This window comes from Hypanus sabinus, chromosome 4, assembly GCF_030144855.1.
Source record: "Hypanus sabinus isolate sHypSab1 chromosome 4, sHypSab1.hap1, whole genome shotgun sequence".
NCBI classification, from domain to species: Eukaryota; Metazoa; Chordata; class Chondrichthyes; order Myliobatiformes; family Dasyatidae; genus Hypanus; species Hypanus sabinus.
The window spans coordinates 152,130,068-152,148,906 of NC_082709.1; the positions used below are offsets into that span (position 1 = coordinate 152,130,068).

The following is an 18,839-nucleotide window of genomic DNA, read 5'->3' on the forward strand; positions in this document are numbered from 1 at the left end:
GGGAGAAACCCACATGGTCATGGGGAGAACATACAAACTCCTTACAGGCAACGGTGGGAATTGAACCCAGGTCACCTGCACTGTAAAACATTGTGCTAACTACTATGTTACCATCCTGCCCCAACTGTTATATAACTGTCATCATATAGTTTTTTTTTGTTTGTTGGGTGGTAGATTTGGTCTCTTGACTTGGTGTGTCTGGGTAGTCTTGTTTTGTCTGGTAGTTTTGGAGCTCCTTTCCGGGGATGTGCTAAGATGGTAGTGCGATATTAATACGCAGCAGCCTCTCCGAACTCTGGATCTGGAGATTGCCAAACGTTATGTGGACTTTCTAGTGTAGTCTGTTTTGTCGTGTGCTTTTGTGATATCATTCTGGAGGAACGTTGTTTCATTTTTTAACTGCATTGCAGTTGTGGTTTCTAAACGACAATAAACTGAAATTCAATTCAATTCAATTCAGATTCAATTATGCTATAGCATGTATTTGTGATACAATACTCTTTCTTGGTAAGCATCATATTCCCTTACATAAATACAATCTCAAAATTATTGAATACAAGCCTAAAGGTTCTTACAGTGGCTTTAAAAAACTACTTCCACAAACAGACTTCACCATAGTACTACTGATACAAACTTTGGGAGAAGTCTGAGACCTGTACTCCACCCGTTCAGGCTCTCTGAAGCTGCAAATCATCCAATCTCTCAAACTATGTAGTTCATATTCATCATTTGAAATTTTCACTTGAACCATTCTTTTTATCAATGATTGCAGTAGCAAATTGTATGTATAAATAAATAAGGTTCTAAAATTAGCAAAGTATTGGTACTATTGGACATTTCTTATTCTCTAATTACTTAGAAAAAAGCAATCATACTGCAACGAAACTGTAAAATCTGACTAAAATAATATAATCTGAAATAAAAACTGAAGGCAACTAATCTGTGTGGATTTCACCAGAGGACCTGGAAATTTAGGTCACTGCCAATTTCACCGGGCCAGAGTCTCTGCCCACCACTAGCAGAATCATTGATGTTGACTCAAAAGATTAACTGTTTTCTTTCTTTGCAGATTTTATGCAATCTGCTGAGCTCATCCAGCAATTATTGCTTTTATTTCCGACTTGCCACATCTGCAAAGATCTTTACCAGTGTTCTTTGATTTTCAAGAACAACAGTGTTAAAAGTTGTGATCAAATTATGGAGTGTCAGGAACGTATATGAATTTGGTTCTGAGCTGCGGCATGTTTTTGGCAGATTGTGTGCCCCAGTAATATTTGGCTGTTACTTCCAATTAGTACAGAGGTCCTTGTTTACTCTTCCAAAACTTCAGTATCACTGGAAGTAGGAGACTAAAACTAAGCACCATGTTCTAGGTGAAATGTATTGAAGGCCATGAACAAGTACAAAAAAGAAACTGATTTTGAATGCCTCCCAATAACCTATTCACTCTAGCCTTTACTTTAAAATGGAGCCACTAGAATGTCCATAGCTTTTCTTTCTTTGCTTTGTTCATCTTAATTTTTCCCTGAATGGATGCAGCATTATCATTAGCCCAAATACTTTCAAACAACTTAGTTTCAGAGTCTACCCAATATCTGGATCAGAATTGAAAATAGTTAATTCTTCCTATAAAGATCTCTTGGTTTCTTATGACAATCCTTCTGCAAGGCCATGGAGTATTGTTTAGTCTCCCTTTGGGATGTTGGACACCTTTCGGAGATATACATACAAAGTTAATGAGTTAATGCATATTCCTTAGCTGATGGGAAGATTCTTCGAACTTCTGAAACTTATTTTTTCTGCCACAAGCTTCTTTGTCTTAATCTGAGTTTTTTCTCATATACTGCCTTTTGATTTGTTTCATTTACCATTGTGATTAACCCCATAGACACATTTATTGCAGTGATTTCCTTACTTGTGGATAATACTCAGAACTGACATTAAATGGGTTAATTCATAATCAGAAGAAAAAGTTAATTCAGCCTCTTAGCAGCAGTGTTATTTATTAGGCTAGGTCTAGGTGTTTTTAATTCAGTTAGTCAAGCAAAAAAAAGATCAATCTTAAGATTATTTTGATGAAACATGAGTATTCTTTTACATTTTGCATAAATCACAAAAGAAAGACACATCAAAATAAAGGTTGTTTGCATAATCATTTATTCTTGACCAAGATGGATGTTTTTTAACTCCAGTTAGAAATTTAGTGCAACTAACTCAGATTCCTTGTGGTAAACAGGGCGATTTTGAAATACTGTATTTTTTGGTGTTACTCAATCCATTTTCACAGGTTCAGAGCAGTGAATATTCCAACCCAGAGCCATTATTGGGCATTTTTAAAGGACCTTCCCAGCATTAATCAGTCTATCGGACAAGTGGCTGTTCTGCGAAAATCTTGGTTTTATGTTTAATTTTTAAAGACCTATAACATGTTGCATTTCACATTTGAGGTAATAGATGTGAACAGGGCAATATTCCTTTTCTGTATTGCTAAATAAATACATAAAAAATGCAAATGTTGGGAGGTCCAAATCCTGAATATTCCAAAATTACAATTACTGGTTGTGTTTATTGATAATGATTTTATTGTTTTGCATAGTGTTAATTTTATTAGTGTTATTGGTTAAATCTATTGTTTTATATTGAAAATAGTCAACAATCTTTGGTGGACATAGATACCGTTAAGACTGCAGCTTAACAAGAGTTTATTCTTTATGCTGAGACAGTCCAGATGGAAAGATGCAGGTTTCTCAGCAGTCTGGGTTGCATATCTTGTGGCTGGTGCCATCTGTTTTCCGTCCTTCTCACTTTTTTATGCACATGAGAGGTGCTGATACTTTCAGTCCTGCAGAGAGCAGCATCAGGGGGAGCTCCACTGTGTGCCGTGTCTTCACTTGGCAATTCCTGGCTTTGTCCTAAAATAAACTAAAAGACAGATGGCAAAGTGAATAATTTACATCCTGATAGAGTAATATGGCCTGTTAACTGCTGGTCTTAAATAGAAATGGTGATTTTTTTATTCTAAGAGCTTCAAACGTTGAAAGACATTTTTCTGACATAATTGAAAGACCTTTTCGGCTTTCATATAATATGCATTGTTGTGGCTTCTATTATAATTTTATTCCATTTTGTTTCATTCTACAGTATTTTTTCTTTATAATTTCCAGTAGTTTGTTAAAGAATTTATGGAATTTGTCAAAATTAGTGCTCAGTTTGTTTTGGCTCAGAAGATATTTGTCAACACCCAAGCAGTATCATAACAATATAATTTGTAATATTTTTCTGTAGGTGCAGTGTTTCCCTAAGGAAGAATAATAAAGCTACAAAACATCTAGGATTGCTTTGATCAGATCTTAACAAATTTGTAAAGCCAAAATTAGATCCCTTAAATTCATTATCTTGGGCGTGCTTTAGGTGGAAGTCCCATGTACTTTGAAGGTATTTTAATTTCCACGATATTTCCGTCAATTAGTGGTGTTGGGATTCCGAACCCTCATATTAGATAGAAGTCAGTGGGAAAGAACAATTAGGCTCCAGAACATTGTTACTCATGGGAAAAGTAGTACTGATAAGCATTGTTTAGAAGGGATATGGCAGCACACGAGTTATGTTACTGGCATGGTTTCAGAATGCAAGACTATTAATCCAGGCATCTGTTCTCACCAGAGCAACTGGGGGATTTATATTCTGGTCTCTAAATAAATTTGGAATAAGAGGCTAATACCGGTAGTGGTGACCATGAAATAACTAAATTGTAAAATACACCTAAATACTTTTCAATCCTTTTTAAGCTTAATAGGCCCATCATTTAAGTAAAGGCCAGGTAGAGTTGTGCATAGTGATATAAACAGACATGGAGCTCTGAAATTGCCATGAAACCTTTGACGTTGGAATGTATCAGCCAAGGTTCCCATGAACGCGCGCCTTGAACGAGAGTAAAGTTGGCTGCAGTTGTTTTCCTATTGACTAGTTTAGCTACATTCTCTGCCAAGGCTAACAGTTGAAGGTTGACGCATGGACGTACTCATGTTTGTGTCATCGTACCCCAACATGAGAACTGGGACACATAAATGAACGCACAGTAGAGTCAAGTATTGGAAAGGCAAAGTGTGTGTTTAAATCCCATGCATATAGTGTAAACCAGTGGTTCCCAACGTGGGGTGTACGCCCCACGGGGGGTAATTTGATTTTAAGAGGGGCAATTTGAGAATGAGTTATTAACAGTGAATTTTTTCTAGTTAGTCTGTGTGAGTATGTGTGTGTGTGCGAGTTAATACATATGTGTATATACAGTATGCATACATAAAAATACTTGTGTGTATCTACATGTATAATTGCATATGTACTGTATATATAGTGTATCACCATCATTACAACCATCAAATGGCTTTCATAATTAAATTAATGAATTGACTGATGTAGGAAGGAACGAATGAACAAGTCCAAACGCGTAAGACACTCGTACGAGGTCGCGCCAATGCTGCTTTTTGCAGTAGCTTTCGGTTCTTGGTGGTGTGAAGGTGTGTACATTGCGTCATCTGTTTTAAGTGGTGTATCTGTCTTTGTATGCTGTAGGAACGAATCAGCATTGTTTTATTTATTTATTATTATTATTTTAATATCACTTAATGTTCTTTTTTTACAATTTCTTAGTAATTTCTTCCTCAGAACTTTAACAGTCCTTTGGTTCTTTTATTTTTCTTTTTCATGAATGCCATGTTCTTTGGAAGCTTGTTTAAACCAAGTTAATGGTCTTTTAGGCTTCCTCCAGGTGAATAGGAGTTCACTTTTTGAATAATAAGAATTATATATCACTACAGGGGGCATCAGGATTTTAGAGGTGATTAAGTGGGGCATGGCCAAAAAAAGGTTGCAAACCACTGGTGTAAACCCAAACACAATATAAATGGGTAAAAAAGCAAATTAAATGATTCAAGCTTTTATTTAATCTGTGACATGTCATATTCTTGCCACCTACAATTTTCAAAATGTGATCAACATCTGTCCCCCCTCCATCTCCAACATCTGCTGAACCCTGTGAAATAATTATAATCATTTTTATTTTCAAATTTTAGATATCATTAACTATATTGCAAATTGAGCAAGTGTTTTCTTTTGCAAAAATGAAGGCAATATGGGGGTGCTCTTGATTTTAAATATCCTTTGCATTTAATGTTACCCTAATTTCCAATTTATGACTTGTGACTTGCTCTATGTTTGAACAGCTAGCTACATGCTCTTGCAATAATGTGTATTTTGTACTTTAGATTCTATTTGTGATTATTTGGACAAAATAGCAAAAATAATTGTATGAGGATAGTCTAAAGGAAATCTAAAGCCTTCACCTCTGCACCTTTTCTCCAGCTTGACATTCAGTTGTTCTATTCGCTGACTTGCTCCTCTTTCTGTTCTTGTTTTTGTTTAGGATGTAACATCAGGTATTATTTTGGAATTATACTCTTTGAGGTTCTGCTGTTTTGACCTCTTTCTGAACTCCCTTTTAGATCTCTTCACTCCTACTTATGTTACTAAAGCCATTGTTATGATGATACCGAAACTGTTGGTCTAGATAAATGGTTAGTTCTGAAGTGCGGGGTTTTTTTATTGTTGGACATTGCCTGCTCCCGATAGCTTACCAAATTTATAAGGGGCTTGATGATATAAATAAGAAATTACAGTTTCACCAGGCTAGAACTAGAGCTGACAGTCTCAGAATAACTAGATGGCCATTCAGGAATGGGATGAGAAGTAATTTCTTCTCAAATTTCTACCCAAGTGGACTGTGGAGGATCAGTTAATGTCTCTTGATATCATTTAGATTGAATGAAATTGGCTGAAGACTAGCATTGTTGATGGTGAGGATCTCAGGAGGAAGCAAAGATGGATTCTCCACTCAGTCTTTCTGGCTGAGTATGATTGCAAATACTTCAGTTTGTTTTTGGTGCACACATTTTAAGCCCTGTTTATCATTGAGAATTAGAACATCCTTGGATCCATCCCCTTCTGTTTACTATTCCACTATCATTAGTGATAAAAAAAAAATGGCAGGTCTGCAGAGCTGTGTCTTTACCCATTCTACTGAGCTATTATGCTTTTGGTATTTAGCATATATGTTGTGTATTGGCACCTCAGGTTTAGATAGGGTCAGTACTACTTCCAGTATGCCCTTTGCCACTCCCCATTGAATCAGGATTACCCTGTTTAGTGTGATTATGGTGGAGTGTATCCTCAAGGTGAAGACTACAGTTTGCCCTTTCTGCAGCAGTCACATTTTCCAAGACATCAAGGATAGATGCTTCTGCCGCATATGGACTGGTTCAAATAAGTGTATCTCTAATGTTGGTCACACCCTAATTGCAACAAACCCTTTCTGTCATCTGTGAGATAGACACTGAAGTTTTCTGCCCAGAAAACCTCTTGTGTTATGCTACCTTCACTGCTGCTTCCAAGTATTGTTCAACATTGAGGAGCATCCTCCATCCATGAAGAAGTGGTAGGTGGTAATCAGGAGGATGGAAAAAGTTTCCTTGCCCATGTTTGCCCTAATATCATGAGATTTCATGGGCCTTGTATCAATGTTGAGAATCCCAAGTGCTAATGTACTATTTGTTTATTTAGAGATATGGCGTGGAGTAGGCCCTTCAACCCCAGCCACAGGATCATTTACAATGACCAATTACCCTACCAAACGATACGCCTTTGGACTGTGGGAGGAAACCAGAGCATACTGACACATTCCATGGGGAGGACACATAGACTCCTTACACAGGATGCCAGAATTGAACTGTGAATTCTGACACGCCAAGCTACAATAGCGTTGAGCTAACCACTACACTACCATGGCACACTCACACTCCGGCGAGTCTGTTCTGGTGATCATGATGGAAGAGTGAAATGATTTCTCCAGCATGTTGCTTTGGGAATCTCAACAAACATGGACTTCACTGCTGGCATTAAGTACTGGAACAGACTGAAGGGTTCAGCCTTCTGAGTCTGACAGCAGGTCATCCAATTCCCTTTATGACAGTATTTACACTTCTGTTAATTCCATCCATTTTGCCATTGTAAAATTAAATGGTTTTCTGGTACTTTGAATGTAGTTGTATACAGTATATGTGAGTGCATAAGTGTGAGTTTGGAAATAACAAGCAGGTAGTTAGCACCAGGAATTTCTGCATAGGAACATTTATCTCCGGAGCAATCCTAGAGATATCACTTAGTTCAAAATATCAACTTCTTGGTCAAAGTTCAAAGTAATATATTATCAAAGTCACCATATTCAACCCTGAGATTCCTTTGTTTGCAAGCAATCACAGTAATAACAAAAATCACAATAGAATCAATGAAAGACCATACCCAACAGGGCGGACAACAACCAATGTGCAAAAAAAAGCAACAAACTCTGCAAGTACAAAAAAAAAGAGAAAAAATGAAATAATTATAAATAAGGAATAAACATTGAGAACATGAGGTGAAGGTACACAACACAAAATTCTGGAGGAACTCAGCAGGCCAGGCAGCATCTATGGAAAGGAGTACAGATAATGTTTCAGGCCAAAGTCCTTCATCAGGACTGGAATAAAAGATGAGGAGGAGTCAGTGTAAGGGGGGGGGGGGGGGGAAGGATCACAAGATGATAGGTGAAACTGGGAGAGATGAAGTAAAGAGCTGGGAAGTTGATTGGTGAAAGTAATACAGGGCTGGAAAAGGGGGAATCTGATAGGAAAGGACAGAAGGCCATGGATAAAAAGAAAAGGTAATGCCCCCCCCTTCACCATTCCCTATTCCCATTTCCCTATCTCACCTTACCTGCCTATCACTTCCCTCTGGTGTTCCCCCTTTTCTTTTTAACATGGCCTTTTGTCTTCCTATCAGATTCCCCCTGAATCTCTTTCACCGATCAACTTCCCAACTCTGTATGTCGTCATCCCTCTCAGTTTCACCCATCACTTTGTTGGTTCTTCCTCCCTTCTCCCAGTTTCTTACTCCTCAGCCTTCTTTCCCATCCTAATGAAGGGTCTTGGCCCGAAAAGTCAACTGTACCTGTACTCTTTTCCATAGGTGCTGCTGGCCTGCTGAGTTCCTCCAGCATTTTGTGTTGTGTCTCCTAGTTCAGTCGGAACAATTCAGTGTGGATGAGTGAAGTTATGTGAAATAATTTGCTCTGGTTCACGAGCCTGATGTTGAGAGGTAATAACTGTTCTTGATCCTGGTGCTGTGAGAGCTGAGGTTCATGTACCTTCTTCCTGATGACAGCAGCAAGAAGAGAACATTTTTAATTTGAAAATATTTGGGAGAATGTAAAAGGAATCTTAAGAAAGAGATTAGAAAAGCTAAAAGAAGATACGAGGTTGGTTTGGCAAATAAGGTGAAAGTAAATCTGAAAGGTTTCTACAGTTATATTAAAAGCAAGAGGATAGTGAGGGATAAAATTGGCCCCTTAGAGAATCAGATTGGTCAGCTTTGTGTGGAGCCGAGGGAGATGGGAGAGATTTTGAATGATTTCTTCTCTTCAGTATTCACTAAGGAGAAGGATATTGAATTGTGTAAGGTGTGGGAAACAAGTAAGGAAGTTATGGAACCTATGACAATTAAAGAGGTGGAAGTACTGGCACTTTTAAGAAATTTAAAAGTGGATAAATCTTCGGGTCCTGAGAGGATATTCCCCAGGACCTTGAGGGAAGTTTGTGTAGAAATAGCAGGAGCTCTGACGGAGATCTTTAAGATGTCATTAGAAACGGGGATTGTGCCGGAGGATTAGCGTATTGCTCATGTGGTTCCATTGTTTAAAAAGGGTTCTAGAAGTAAGCCTAGCAATTATAGACCTGTCAGTTTGATATCAATGGTGAGTAAATTAATGGAAAGTATTCTTAGAGATAGTATTAATAATTATCTGGATAGACATGATCTGATTAGGAGTAGCCATCATGGATTTGTGCGTGGAAGGTCCTGTTTGACAAACATTGAATTTTTTGAAGAAGTTACGAGGAATGTTGACGAGGGTAAGGCAGTGGATGTAGTCTATATGGACTTCAGCAAAGCCTTTGACATGGAAGGTTAGTTAAGAAGGTTCAGTCGTTAGGTATTAATGCTGGAGTAATAAAATGGATTCAACAGTGGCTAGATGGGAGATGCCAGAGAGTAGTGGTGGATAAATGTTTGTCGGGATGAAGGCCGGTGACTAGCGGGGTGCCTCAGGGATCTGTTTTTGGGCCCAATGTTGTTTGTAATATACATAAATGATCTGGATGATGGGGTGGTAAAGTGGATTAGTAAGTATGCCGATGATACTAAGGTAGGGGGTGTTGTGGATAATGAGGTGGGTTTTCAAAGCTTGCAGGGAGATTTATGCCGGTTAGAAGAATGGGCTGAACGTTGGCAGATGGAGTTTAATGCTGAGAAGTGTGAGGTTCTACATTTTGGCAGGAATAATCCAAATAGAACATACAGGGTAAATGGTAGGGCATTGAGGAATGCAGTGGAACAGAGAGATCTAGGAATAACAGTGCATAGTTCCCTGAAGGTGGAGTCTCATGTAGATAGGGTGGTGAAGAAGGCTTTTGGAATGCTGGCCTTTATAAATCAAAGCATTGAGTACAGAAGTTGGGATGTAATGTTAAAATTGTACAAGGCATTGGTAAGGCCAAATTTGGAATATTGTGTACAGTTCTGGTCACCGAATTATAGGAAAGATATCAATAAATTAGAGAGAGTGCAGAGATGATTTACTAGGATGTTACCTGGGTTTCAGCACTTAAGTTACAGAGAAAGGTTGAACAAGTTAGGTCTCTATTCATTGGAGCGTAGAAGGTTGAGAGGGGATTTGATCGAGGTATTTAAAATTTTGAGAGGGATAGATAGAGTTGACGTGAATAGGCTGTTTCCATTGAGAGTAGGGGAGATTCAAACGAGAGGACATGATTTGAGAGTTGGGGGGCAGAAGTTTAAGGGAAACACAAGGGGGTATTTCTTTACTCAGAGAGTGATAGCTGTGTGGAATGAGCTTCTTGTAGAAGTAGTAGAGGCCAGTTCAGTTGTGTAATTTAAGGTAAAATTGGATAGGTATATGGACAGGAAAGGAGTGGAGGGTTATGGGCTGAGTGCAGGTTGGTGGGACTAGGTGTGATTAAGAGTTCGGCACGGACTAGGAGGGCCGAGATGGCCTGTTTCCGTGTTGTGATTGTTATATGGTTATATGGAGCCTTGTTACTCTGTGAATTGGTTAATGAGAAAACCACTAAGAATCTTTAGACACATCATGAAAATTGAAATAATTTTCATAAAATTTTAATTGCCCCAATAAAGCACCCACATCCTACAGGAAATTATCCAATTTGCTGAGATTCATTGTTGGTTTAATTTTGCATGATGTTATGTACCATATATTAAAAATTATTATGAAATGAATGCAATTATTATGGAATAAATACGTTAAATAAAAAAGCTGTAGAGTAATGAAACAGAGAATTAAACAAACAAAAAAGCAGTGAATCTGGAAAGGAAACAAGAAGTTTAAAAAATAAAGCTATAATAATTTGCATGGAAACAGTATCCCTCTACCTTATTGCCAATCCTAAGGTTACATTCATAGTGTCACTATGTTCAACCAGCCTTTCCACATTTACTCTTGTTTTCCAGGTAATTTCAATTTGGCATTCACTGTTTTCTATTGTTCTTAGTGTCACAATTCAAAATAAATCATCGGGTGTATCAGCCCATAATTTATTGATTCAAGGCATTCTTACTGGGGGAAATTTTAACAGAAAATCTATTTTGTCCTTGCAGGAACATTCCGGTGCACTTTCTGTCAAACTGAGGTTGAGGAAGATGAATCTGCATTACCAAAGAAAGATGCCCGAACACTTTTGGCAAGATTCAATGAACAGATTGAACCAATCTATGCCCTATTGCGAGAAACTGAAGATGTTAACCTGGCCTATGAAATCCTCGAGCCAGAACCAACAGAAATTCCATCACTTAGAGCAAGGTTAGTTTGCATTCTGAATATCTTTTTTGTTCTACCAAGCATGAAAGATACAAAAAGCTTGGCTGTGTTTTGGGTCATTTAAGATTGTGAAAGATGAACGCCCGGCATATTTTCCTTTGCTTTTCAAGGATGCACTTCTTCAGAAAGAAACGTGCTTTAACAAGCAGTTCAAGTACTAAGCCGGAATCTGATGTCTGACACAGTGTATGAAAATCTTAACATAAGAATTAGGGTAAAATATACTTCAGCTCAATTAATTTTATATGCAAGTATTTCTCATGTCTTTACTTTTTATCTTCCTGCTTTGAATCTTTATATAGTATGTAACTTTTATTTGCATGTTTCCATCATCATCATTATAGTTGGTGAAAATTATATTTCCTAAAGACTTCATAGTTTTTATGCCTACAGTTGGCGTCATGGTAATGTAGCACTTAGCATAACGCTATTAGAGCTCAGGGCATCGTAGACTGGAGTTCATGTCCAGTGCCCTCTGTAAGAACTCTCTACGTCCTTCCTGTAAGCACGTGGGTATTGTCCAGGTGTTCTAGTTCTCCCCCCCCCCCCCCCCCACAGTCCAGAGGTGTACCAGTAAGTAGGTTAATTGGTCATTGTAAATGGTCCTGTGCTGAGGCTGGGGTTAAATAGGTGGGTTGCTAGGCAGTGCGCCTTGTTGGACTGGCAGGGTCTATTCAGTGCTATATCTCTAAGTAGCATTAAATAAATAGAAGTTATTAAAAAATCTTCTCCCAATTACTTTCACGGTGTATCATTTTATAAATAGGGTGCCTTTCTGTAATTGCTTCCTTGAAGTCATATAGGGATGACATATTTCAGGTGGGTTGAGTTCCTAGAAAACTGATAGCATCGTGATCTTCTGTAATGTGAGTGCATCAAGAAACTTGAGTTTAAGGAGTGCATTTTCTGTTGATCTATTTGCTTTCTTTTCAAGTAGTTCCTTGAGAGCAAATGTCCATATCTCACACCTTGGACAGTGATTTGAGAAATTTGTAAGGGCAAACTTCTGTTCCCTGAAATTGCTGTAATGGTGGGGTGAGATGGTGGGGGCGGAGTGGTTGTAGCCTGTATTACAAATGAAGAAATAAGGGGATTGTGTGAAATCAAATTTCAGTAGTGGCTGGAGAAGTACGTGGCCTACAAACAATTAACTCATAACTGGGCCATTCGTCAAGAAGATGACATAGTTTATGAAAATTAACAGATTTTATGAGGCAAACCAATTCCACAAGTAGTACACTGTGGCATTTTCTCATGAGGAAGATTCTCCTCCTGAGACATTTGATATTCTAAGTTTTTTTTCTGGGCTCATCAGACTTCTAATCTTTTGGTTTAAAATGTTATGTGTAGGTTTCAGTACTAACTTTCTGATGTCAACTGTAGTACTTAGTAATGGATGGAATTGTTAATTTTCATTTTATACTGAATAGTGAAAATGGATAAAATTAGAAATATCTAAGGATAAAGTGTGAGTTTTCCAACAGAACTTAATAAAAGTGGAAAAAATTGGAGTCCTCTAAGAGTGCAGAAAAGATTTACCAGGATGCTGCCTGGATTAGAGGGCATGCACTGGATGAAATGATTGGATAAGCTTGGGTCATTTTCTCAGGAATGCTGGAGGCTGATGAGAGACCTGATAGAAATTTATATGATAATGTGAAGACTAGACAGCAGCAGGTATCCTTTACCAATGGTCAAAATGTCTAATGCTATAGGGCATGCAGAAAAGATGAGAGGGGATAAGTTCAAATGAGATGTGTGGGACAAGGTTTTTAAACAGAGTGATGGTTGCCTGGAATGCATTTCCACAGAGGCAAGTAGATAGAGATGTTCAAGTGGCTCTTAAATAGGCACATGAATATGCAAAGAATGCAAGTAAATGAACATTGTGTGGGCAGATATGATTAATTTAATTAAACATTCTATGTTTATTCAGTTTAGCACATCATTGTGGGCTGAAGGGCCTGTTCCTGTGCTATACTGTTCTTTATTCTCTAATTTTTGACTTAAACTCAATTTCTTCAATTGATACAAACTATAACACAGCAATAAGATATTTCAATTTTTGCTTTTTCGTTCCCATTTTGTGGTGCTAAACCCAATATTACTACATTTTATTTAATGTTGTTGTTTAATATTGTTTCTAATAGTCAACGAACTCCTGGTGCTGTCGGTGGAAATATGAATTCTCAGAAAGAACTTTGGGTGAATAGAGGACCCACGTATGAGGACCTTTACACTCAAAAAGTCATCATCAATATGGAAGAACATGATGTTCAGCACAAAGCTGGTTCTGATGGCAAACCAGTTAAGGAGAGACCAATCTGGCTGAGAGAGAGCACAGTCAGAGGAACATTTGCAGACTCAGAGGAACTCCAAGAAGGTGAAATACCGACTTTCTCCCCTTCTAGTGTTTTATCTGTAAATGTATCAAAGTGCATGCTGGCTCTGCTTCAGTATAAAATTCTTTTTGTTCATTTTAGTAATAACCTATAGAGTGTAGTCCCTATTGCTAACATTTTACAAGTTTTTGCACTGTATTTTTGAGGTATTTTTAAATAAAGCTATGATTCTTCAGTTCTCTGTGTAACAGGGATCACAATTGTTTTGCTGATAAGTGTAACAATTTAAATGATAAAAGAAACGTAAAGAACATGATGCATGTCTTTAATTGTAATATTCCATCCCTGACCATCAGCTATAATTCAGTATTGACAGTCAGAAGGTCATGAATTTGATCCTTTTCAATGGCTTAAGATGATATAAATTGTCTGAGGACGAGCTTTGCTATTAGAAGCATTGTCTTTTTAAATAAAACATTAAATTGAGGATCTACCTGCAAATTGCTAAGACAGAAAAGATCCCATGGTGATATTTTGAAGAGATAGAATGTTCTCTCAGATTTCTGTCCAATATTTATCTCTCAAATAGCATCACTAAAATAATTAACAGGATGTTATTGTATTCCTATTTGTGGGTGCTGTACTTGCCATTTCAAGAGCCTGCATTAAAATTAGTAAGTTAGTTTATTATTATTATTATTACATGTGCCAAGGTGTAGTGAAAAACTGTTTTCATTCATACAGTTTATATCATCACAGAAGTGCATTGAGGTACTACAAGGGGAAATTAATAACAAAATGCAGAATAAAGTGTTCCAGTCACATACAAAGTGCAGTGCAGCCTGACAGTAAGGTGAAAGGCCATAACAAGGTAGATGGTGAGGTCAAGAGTCTATCTTATTGTACTGCGGGACTATTCAATAGTCTCCTAGCTGTAGAGTAGTAGAAGCTGTTGACCTGGTGATAGGTGCTTTCTGGCTTTTGTATCTTCTGTACACTGGGGGAGGGGCAGAGAAGAGAGAATACTTGGGTGGATAGAGACTTTGATTATGCTGACTGCTTTACTGTGGCTGAAGAAGTGTAGACAAGGTCTGTGGAGGGGAGGCTGGATTTTGCAAATGTGCTGAGCTGTCTCCACAACTCTGCAGTTACTTTATTTTTGATACTACTCAAATGCCCCCAGTGATTAGTCTCCCAGAATATTTGAAATGTGACACCAAACTCCCAATTTGGAGAAGCTTCCACAAATAGGTTCTCACCAAGAGCAGCCTGGTAATGACCAAATAAATTAGTCCATTGTGTTGGAAGAAGAGAAGTATTGCCCAGGACACTGGCAGAACTCCAGTGATCTGCCTGAGAATAAAAGTATTATAACTTCAATTTAGCATTTTATCTTAAAAAAAAAGGCATGTGCCTTGTTAATGCAGTAGAGTGATTGCTCATACTTTTGTGTTTGAATTCCTTTCATGGAACTTGATCTCCATTTTGATTACTGTCAATTACTGAGCATAAGTGCATGACGTTTCAATAGCTGATATTTTCCCAACTGCTTTAATGCATTCTTTATCCAATTTTTCCTCTAGATAATTTATCCACAGAGATAAGCTCGCTGGAAGCTATATAATCAATGGTTCACCTCATCCACAGCTGTGAATTAATTAAGCTGATCAATATTGGCTTGAGTCATTGAGTTCTAAATTTCAAATCCGTTCCCTAATTGAATTTGAGCTCAAAAATTCCTTAAGTTATGGACAATTGCCTGCTATATTCTTATTTCAGGGACATTCTATTCACACATTCTTTCTACATATTAAAAGAGCATGATTAATTTACAGCTACTTATAAAGTTATGATAAAGTAAGTGTGCGTGTGGTCTGAAGGTAAATAAAATTAAGAGTCATGCAGCACAGAAATAGACCCTTTGGCCTATTGAATCCATTAGACCTTGATTTAACCTTTTTAGCCAAGAAAGTAGTGTAAAATATTGCAGCACGAGATTCTGCAGATGCTGGAAATCTAGAGCAACAAACACAAAATGCTGGAGAAACTCAGCAGGTCAGGCACCATCTAAGGAAATTAATAAACAGTCCTGATGAAGGGTCTCAGCCCAAAGCGTTGACTGTTTATTCATTTCTGTAGACACTGCCTATCCTGCAGAGTTCCTCCAGCATCTTTTTTTGTGTTGCTTTGTAAAATATTGCAGTATTACTTGCATCCCATTATTAGTCTGTATGATCTTTGAACTGAAGAAAGATAGAAGAAACAAACATTAAGGCCTTAATCTTGCTTATGCCACTGTGGGGCCTCCAAAACTGATCAGAAATTGGGGAGAAAAGACACTGGACAAGCTGTTTCATTCTTTTGCTCCTTTTTGCAGTCAGACCTTAAAAGTGACTGCTAGAGATCACCATTATTCAAACAAGTGGGTTTTTTTCATTCTTTTTAACTTGCTATAATAGGAATTCATTTTCTGACGCCATAACCTGATTGCAGATTATTTTGATACCATGCTTATCATCTTCTGTTGGTGTATCTTCACCTCCAGTTGTCTGTCCTCCCTACCACCACTACCTCCTCCAGTAATGCCATCTTTTCCTGCATGGACTTAACTTTAGTGAAGCCACCTAGAGAACACCAACAAATTAATAACCTGTCTTTGAATCAACAATATCATTCCAAACCTAAAGAAGTATCTAGACAGATTTCAGCTAAGAAGTAAAATTTAAAATAGTCTGATATTACAAGATTATTTGAGAAAATATGAGAGGTTCCTGTTTAAGTTACTCTCCCACTTCTTTAAACTAAAGCAAATACTTTAATGTTAATACTGTTTCCTATCTTTTCCTTTGATTTTTATCACTGAGCTTGACATGGCAAGTACTTACTCTGTATAAGATGTTGGTGAGGCAGCAACAGGAGTATAACGCCCAGTTTTGGTCACACTGTTATAGGAAAGACAACATTAAGCTGGAAAAAGCGCAAAGGAGATTTACAAGAATGTTGCCAGGACTCAACAGCCTGAGCTATAGGGTGTGGCATTCTTTGGAGCATATGAGAGTGGAGGGGTGCCTTTTGGTGTGTGTAAAATCATGAGGGGCATAGACAGGGTGAAGCCTTTTCCAAAAAAGGGATCAAAACACAGAGAGCATGGGTTTAAAGTGAGATGTGAATGATTTAAAAGGAACCTAAGGAGCAACTTCTTCACGCAGAGGGTGGTGCATGTATGGAAAGAGCTGCCAGAAGTAGTTGATGAAGGCAGTTAGACTAGTACCTGGATAGGAAAGGTTTAGAAAGATATTGGGCAAATGTGAGCAAATAGGACTGGCTTAGATAGGCATGTTTGGTTGGCATGTACAAGTTGGGCTGTGTTACTCTATAATTCGACTGACTTGAAGGGAACACATTTCTAATCACCTTGGAAGGGGCTAATCCAGACTGTCAAAGTAGAAAAAAAACTCAGTGCCTGCTAATTACTGTTCTATATGTACCGTTGGTTTGGTTCTAGTCATTCCATTTGCGTTCAGTCTGCTGCTTTAGGAATAAATAAACTACAGTAATTTTATTTTTGGGACTCCAACATGAATATTTTCTGTCTTCTGTCATCTTCTAGATGATATGACTGCTGACTCATATCATGATCGTGATGGAAAAGGAAATCCAATTGAAGCAAATGAAGAAGTTATGCAAACATTGCTCATCCATGAAAAGAAAAGTACATCAGCAACAGTAGCTGCAGCTGCTACAATCCCAACTTCAAATGCCAGTGATTCAGAGAGTGAAACAAGTGAATCAGAGGATGAGTCACCTCGACCACAGGCAGCGGCAGCATCATTCCCAGTGGCAGCAGCTGATGAGGATGAAGAGTTTGAGGATGAACCAACTGTTTTGGTAGCAGGACAACCATATTCATATAGCCAGGTCAGCCAGTGTGAAGGGTTAGTGGCTCAGATGACAGCTGAAGAGAAAGAAGCATATATTGCCATGGGACAAAGAATATTCCAAGATATGTATGAATGACCTGTTCCCACGGAACAAACGTTTTTGAAGTTCCTAAATATTTCCTGTGGTTTTATTAGTCAGTGTTTCCACAGTTTTAAATATATCTACCAAAGTGTTAAGAGACAGCATTCCTTTCTCAACAAAATTACAGGCTGTGTTTAAGAAGTATTTTGAAGACAAAAGTATTTTTAGAAGGCTAAAGTGCTGCAGTGCCCTATAACATTTATACTATTTATTTCATAGTTAGTCCTTTTATTACATAATTTTATCCCCAAGATTGTTAAATCCTTGTTTAACTAACCTATCTTTTTATCCTGCTGTTTGAAGGATATAATAAATGCTGATAGTGCTCATAAAAGTATTTTTGAAAAATTGGTCAATCTAATTGCCTCTGTAATTCAACAAAAATCTCTGTCTCTCAGGCATACAAATCGGAAATGTTCCTGGTTGAATTCCTTACCTATGCTAGTTGACTTCAGATTAAACAATAGAAAGGAGTTATATTCCTAGTTTGGCTAGATGAAAATCAACTAAGATGGCTAAATTTCATCACTATTTATTCATCCCTTCTGAAACGATCTACCCTAGATGAGTGGTGAGGATTAGGATTAGTTTGGAGTCCTTGATGCATGTATAGCCATGGGCAGTCAGTGTCTAGGCATGGAAACTTGCATTACATACCATCCAATCTCTATCGTCTGTGGAATTGTACCTTGGTGGTAATCAGTGACAAGAAGAACAAGAGAACATTTTGACCTAAAACATTTTATCTACAATGAAAAAATGTTAAGTTATAGAGCAGTTCAGTTTTACAGTGAGTTGGGCAAGTGCCAAACCAGAAGCAAAGTTTAAATATATGGTTTTTATATGTCATCTTAAGGTTAATTTGCATACAACAGCTGAAATATTAAGGTGGCTGAGTAAATTTTTATATAACAGTTCAGAAGATTACAACAAAACTATGTTTAATTGATTTAATACAATTGGGTTTCACAACTTTACTGCTAATGCATCTTAAATGAGCAATGCTCGAAATGCTCAGCAGTTCATTTTGGTCTTGTGGTTGGAAAACACAATGAAATTTATAATTTAATGGTCTTCTTTGAGAACCAAAATAGTAACCACAACCCCCACTCCTTTTGTAGATGCTGCTTGACCGGCCAATGATTTCCAGTGTTTTTTACTTTTATGTGAGATTTTCAGTGTCCACCTGTGACATGATCTATCTTCAGAGTGGGTACTTGGGGATGGTAACTATCCTGTAATGTAATTGACAGTTTAAATTGGCCATGTTTCATAACCGGTATTTTGTTTTGTGTCTTGTAATCGATGATGTTCACAAAAGGGTATTAATGCCTTTACTGCATGTTTCTGGGAAGTTGATTTGATCACAATAAGTTCTGTTACAAAGAAGCATACCAGTATGGTAAACTGCCCCATGTATACATGAAAGATAATCTGCATTGAACTGTTAGTGATGTAACATGGAGTTTATT

The 18,839-nt window shown here is 37.6% G+C and overlaps 1 protein-coding gene across 2 annotated transcripts in view; it reads left to right on the plus strand.

Annotated features, from left to right (window-relative positions):
• gtf2e1 (general transcription factor IIE, polypeptide 1, alpha) overlaps positions 1-18,484 on the plus strand; it is a 63,125-nt gene extending 44,641 nt beyond the window's left edge. For both annotated transcript variants that reach the window (XM_059968444.1, XM_059968445.1), the window contains exons 3-5: positions 10,783-10,984; positions 13,153-13,385; positions 16,955-18,484. In XM_059968444.1, coding sequence (XP_059824427.1) covers positions 10,783-10,984; positions 13,153-13,385; positions 16,955-17,361 — 842 coding nt within the window. In that variant the 3' untranslated portion in view covers positions 17,362-18,484. The remainder of the gene's footprint in view (positions 1-10,782; positions 10,985-13,152; positions 13,386-16,954) is intronic.
• Positions 18,485-18,839: the final 355 nt, after the last annotated feature.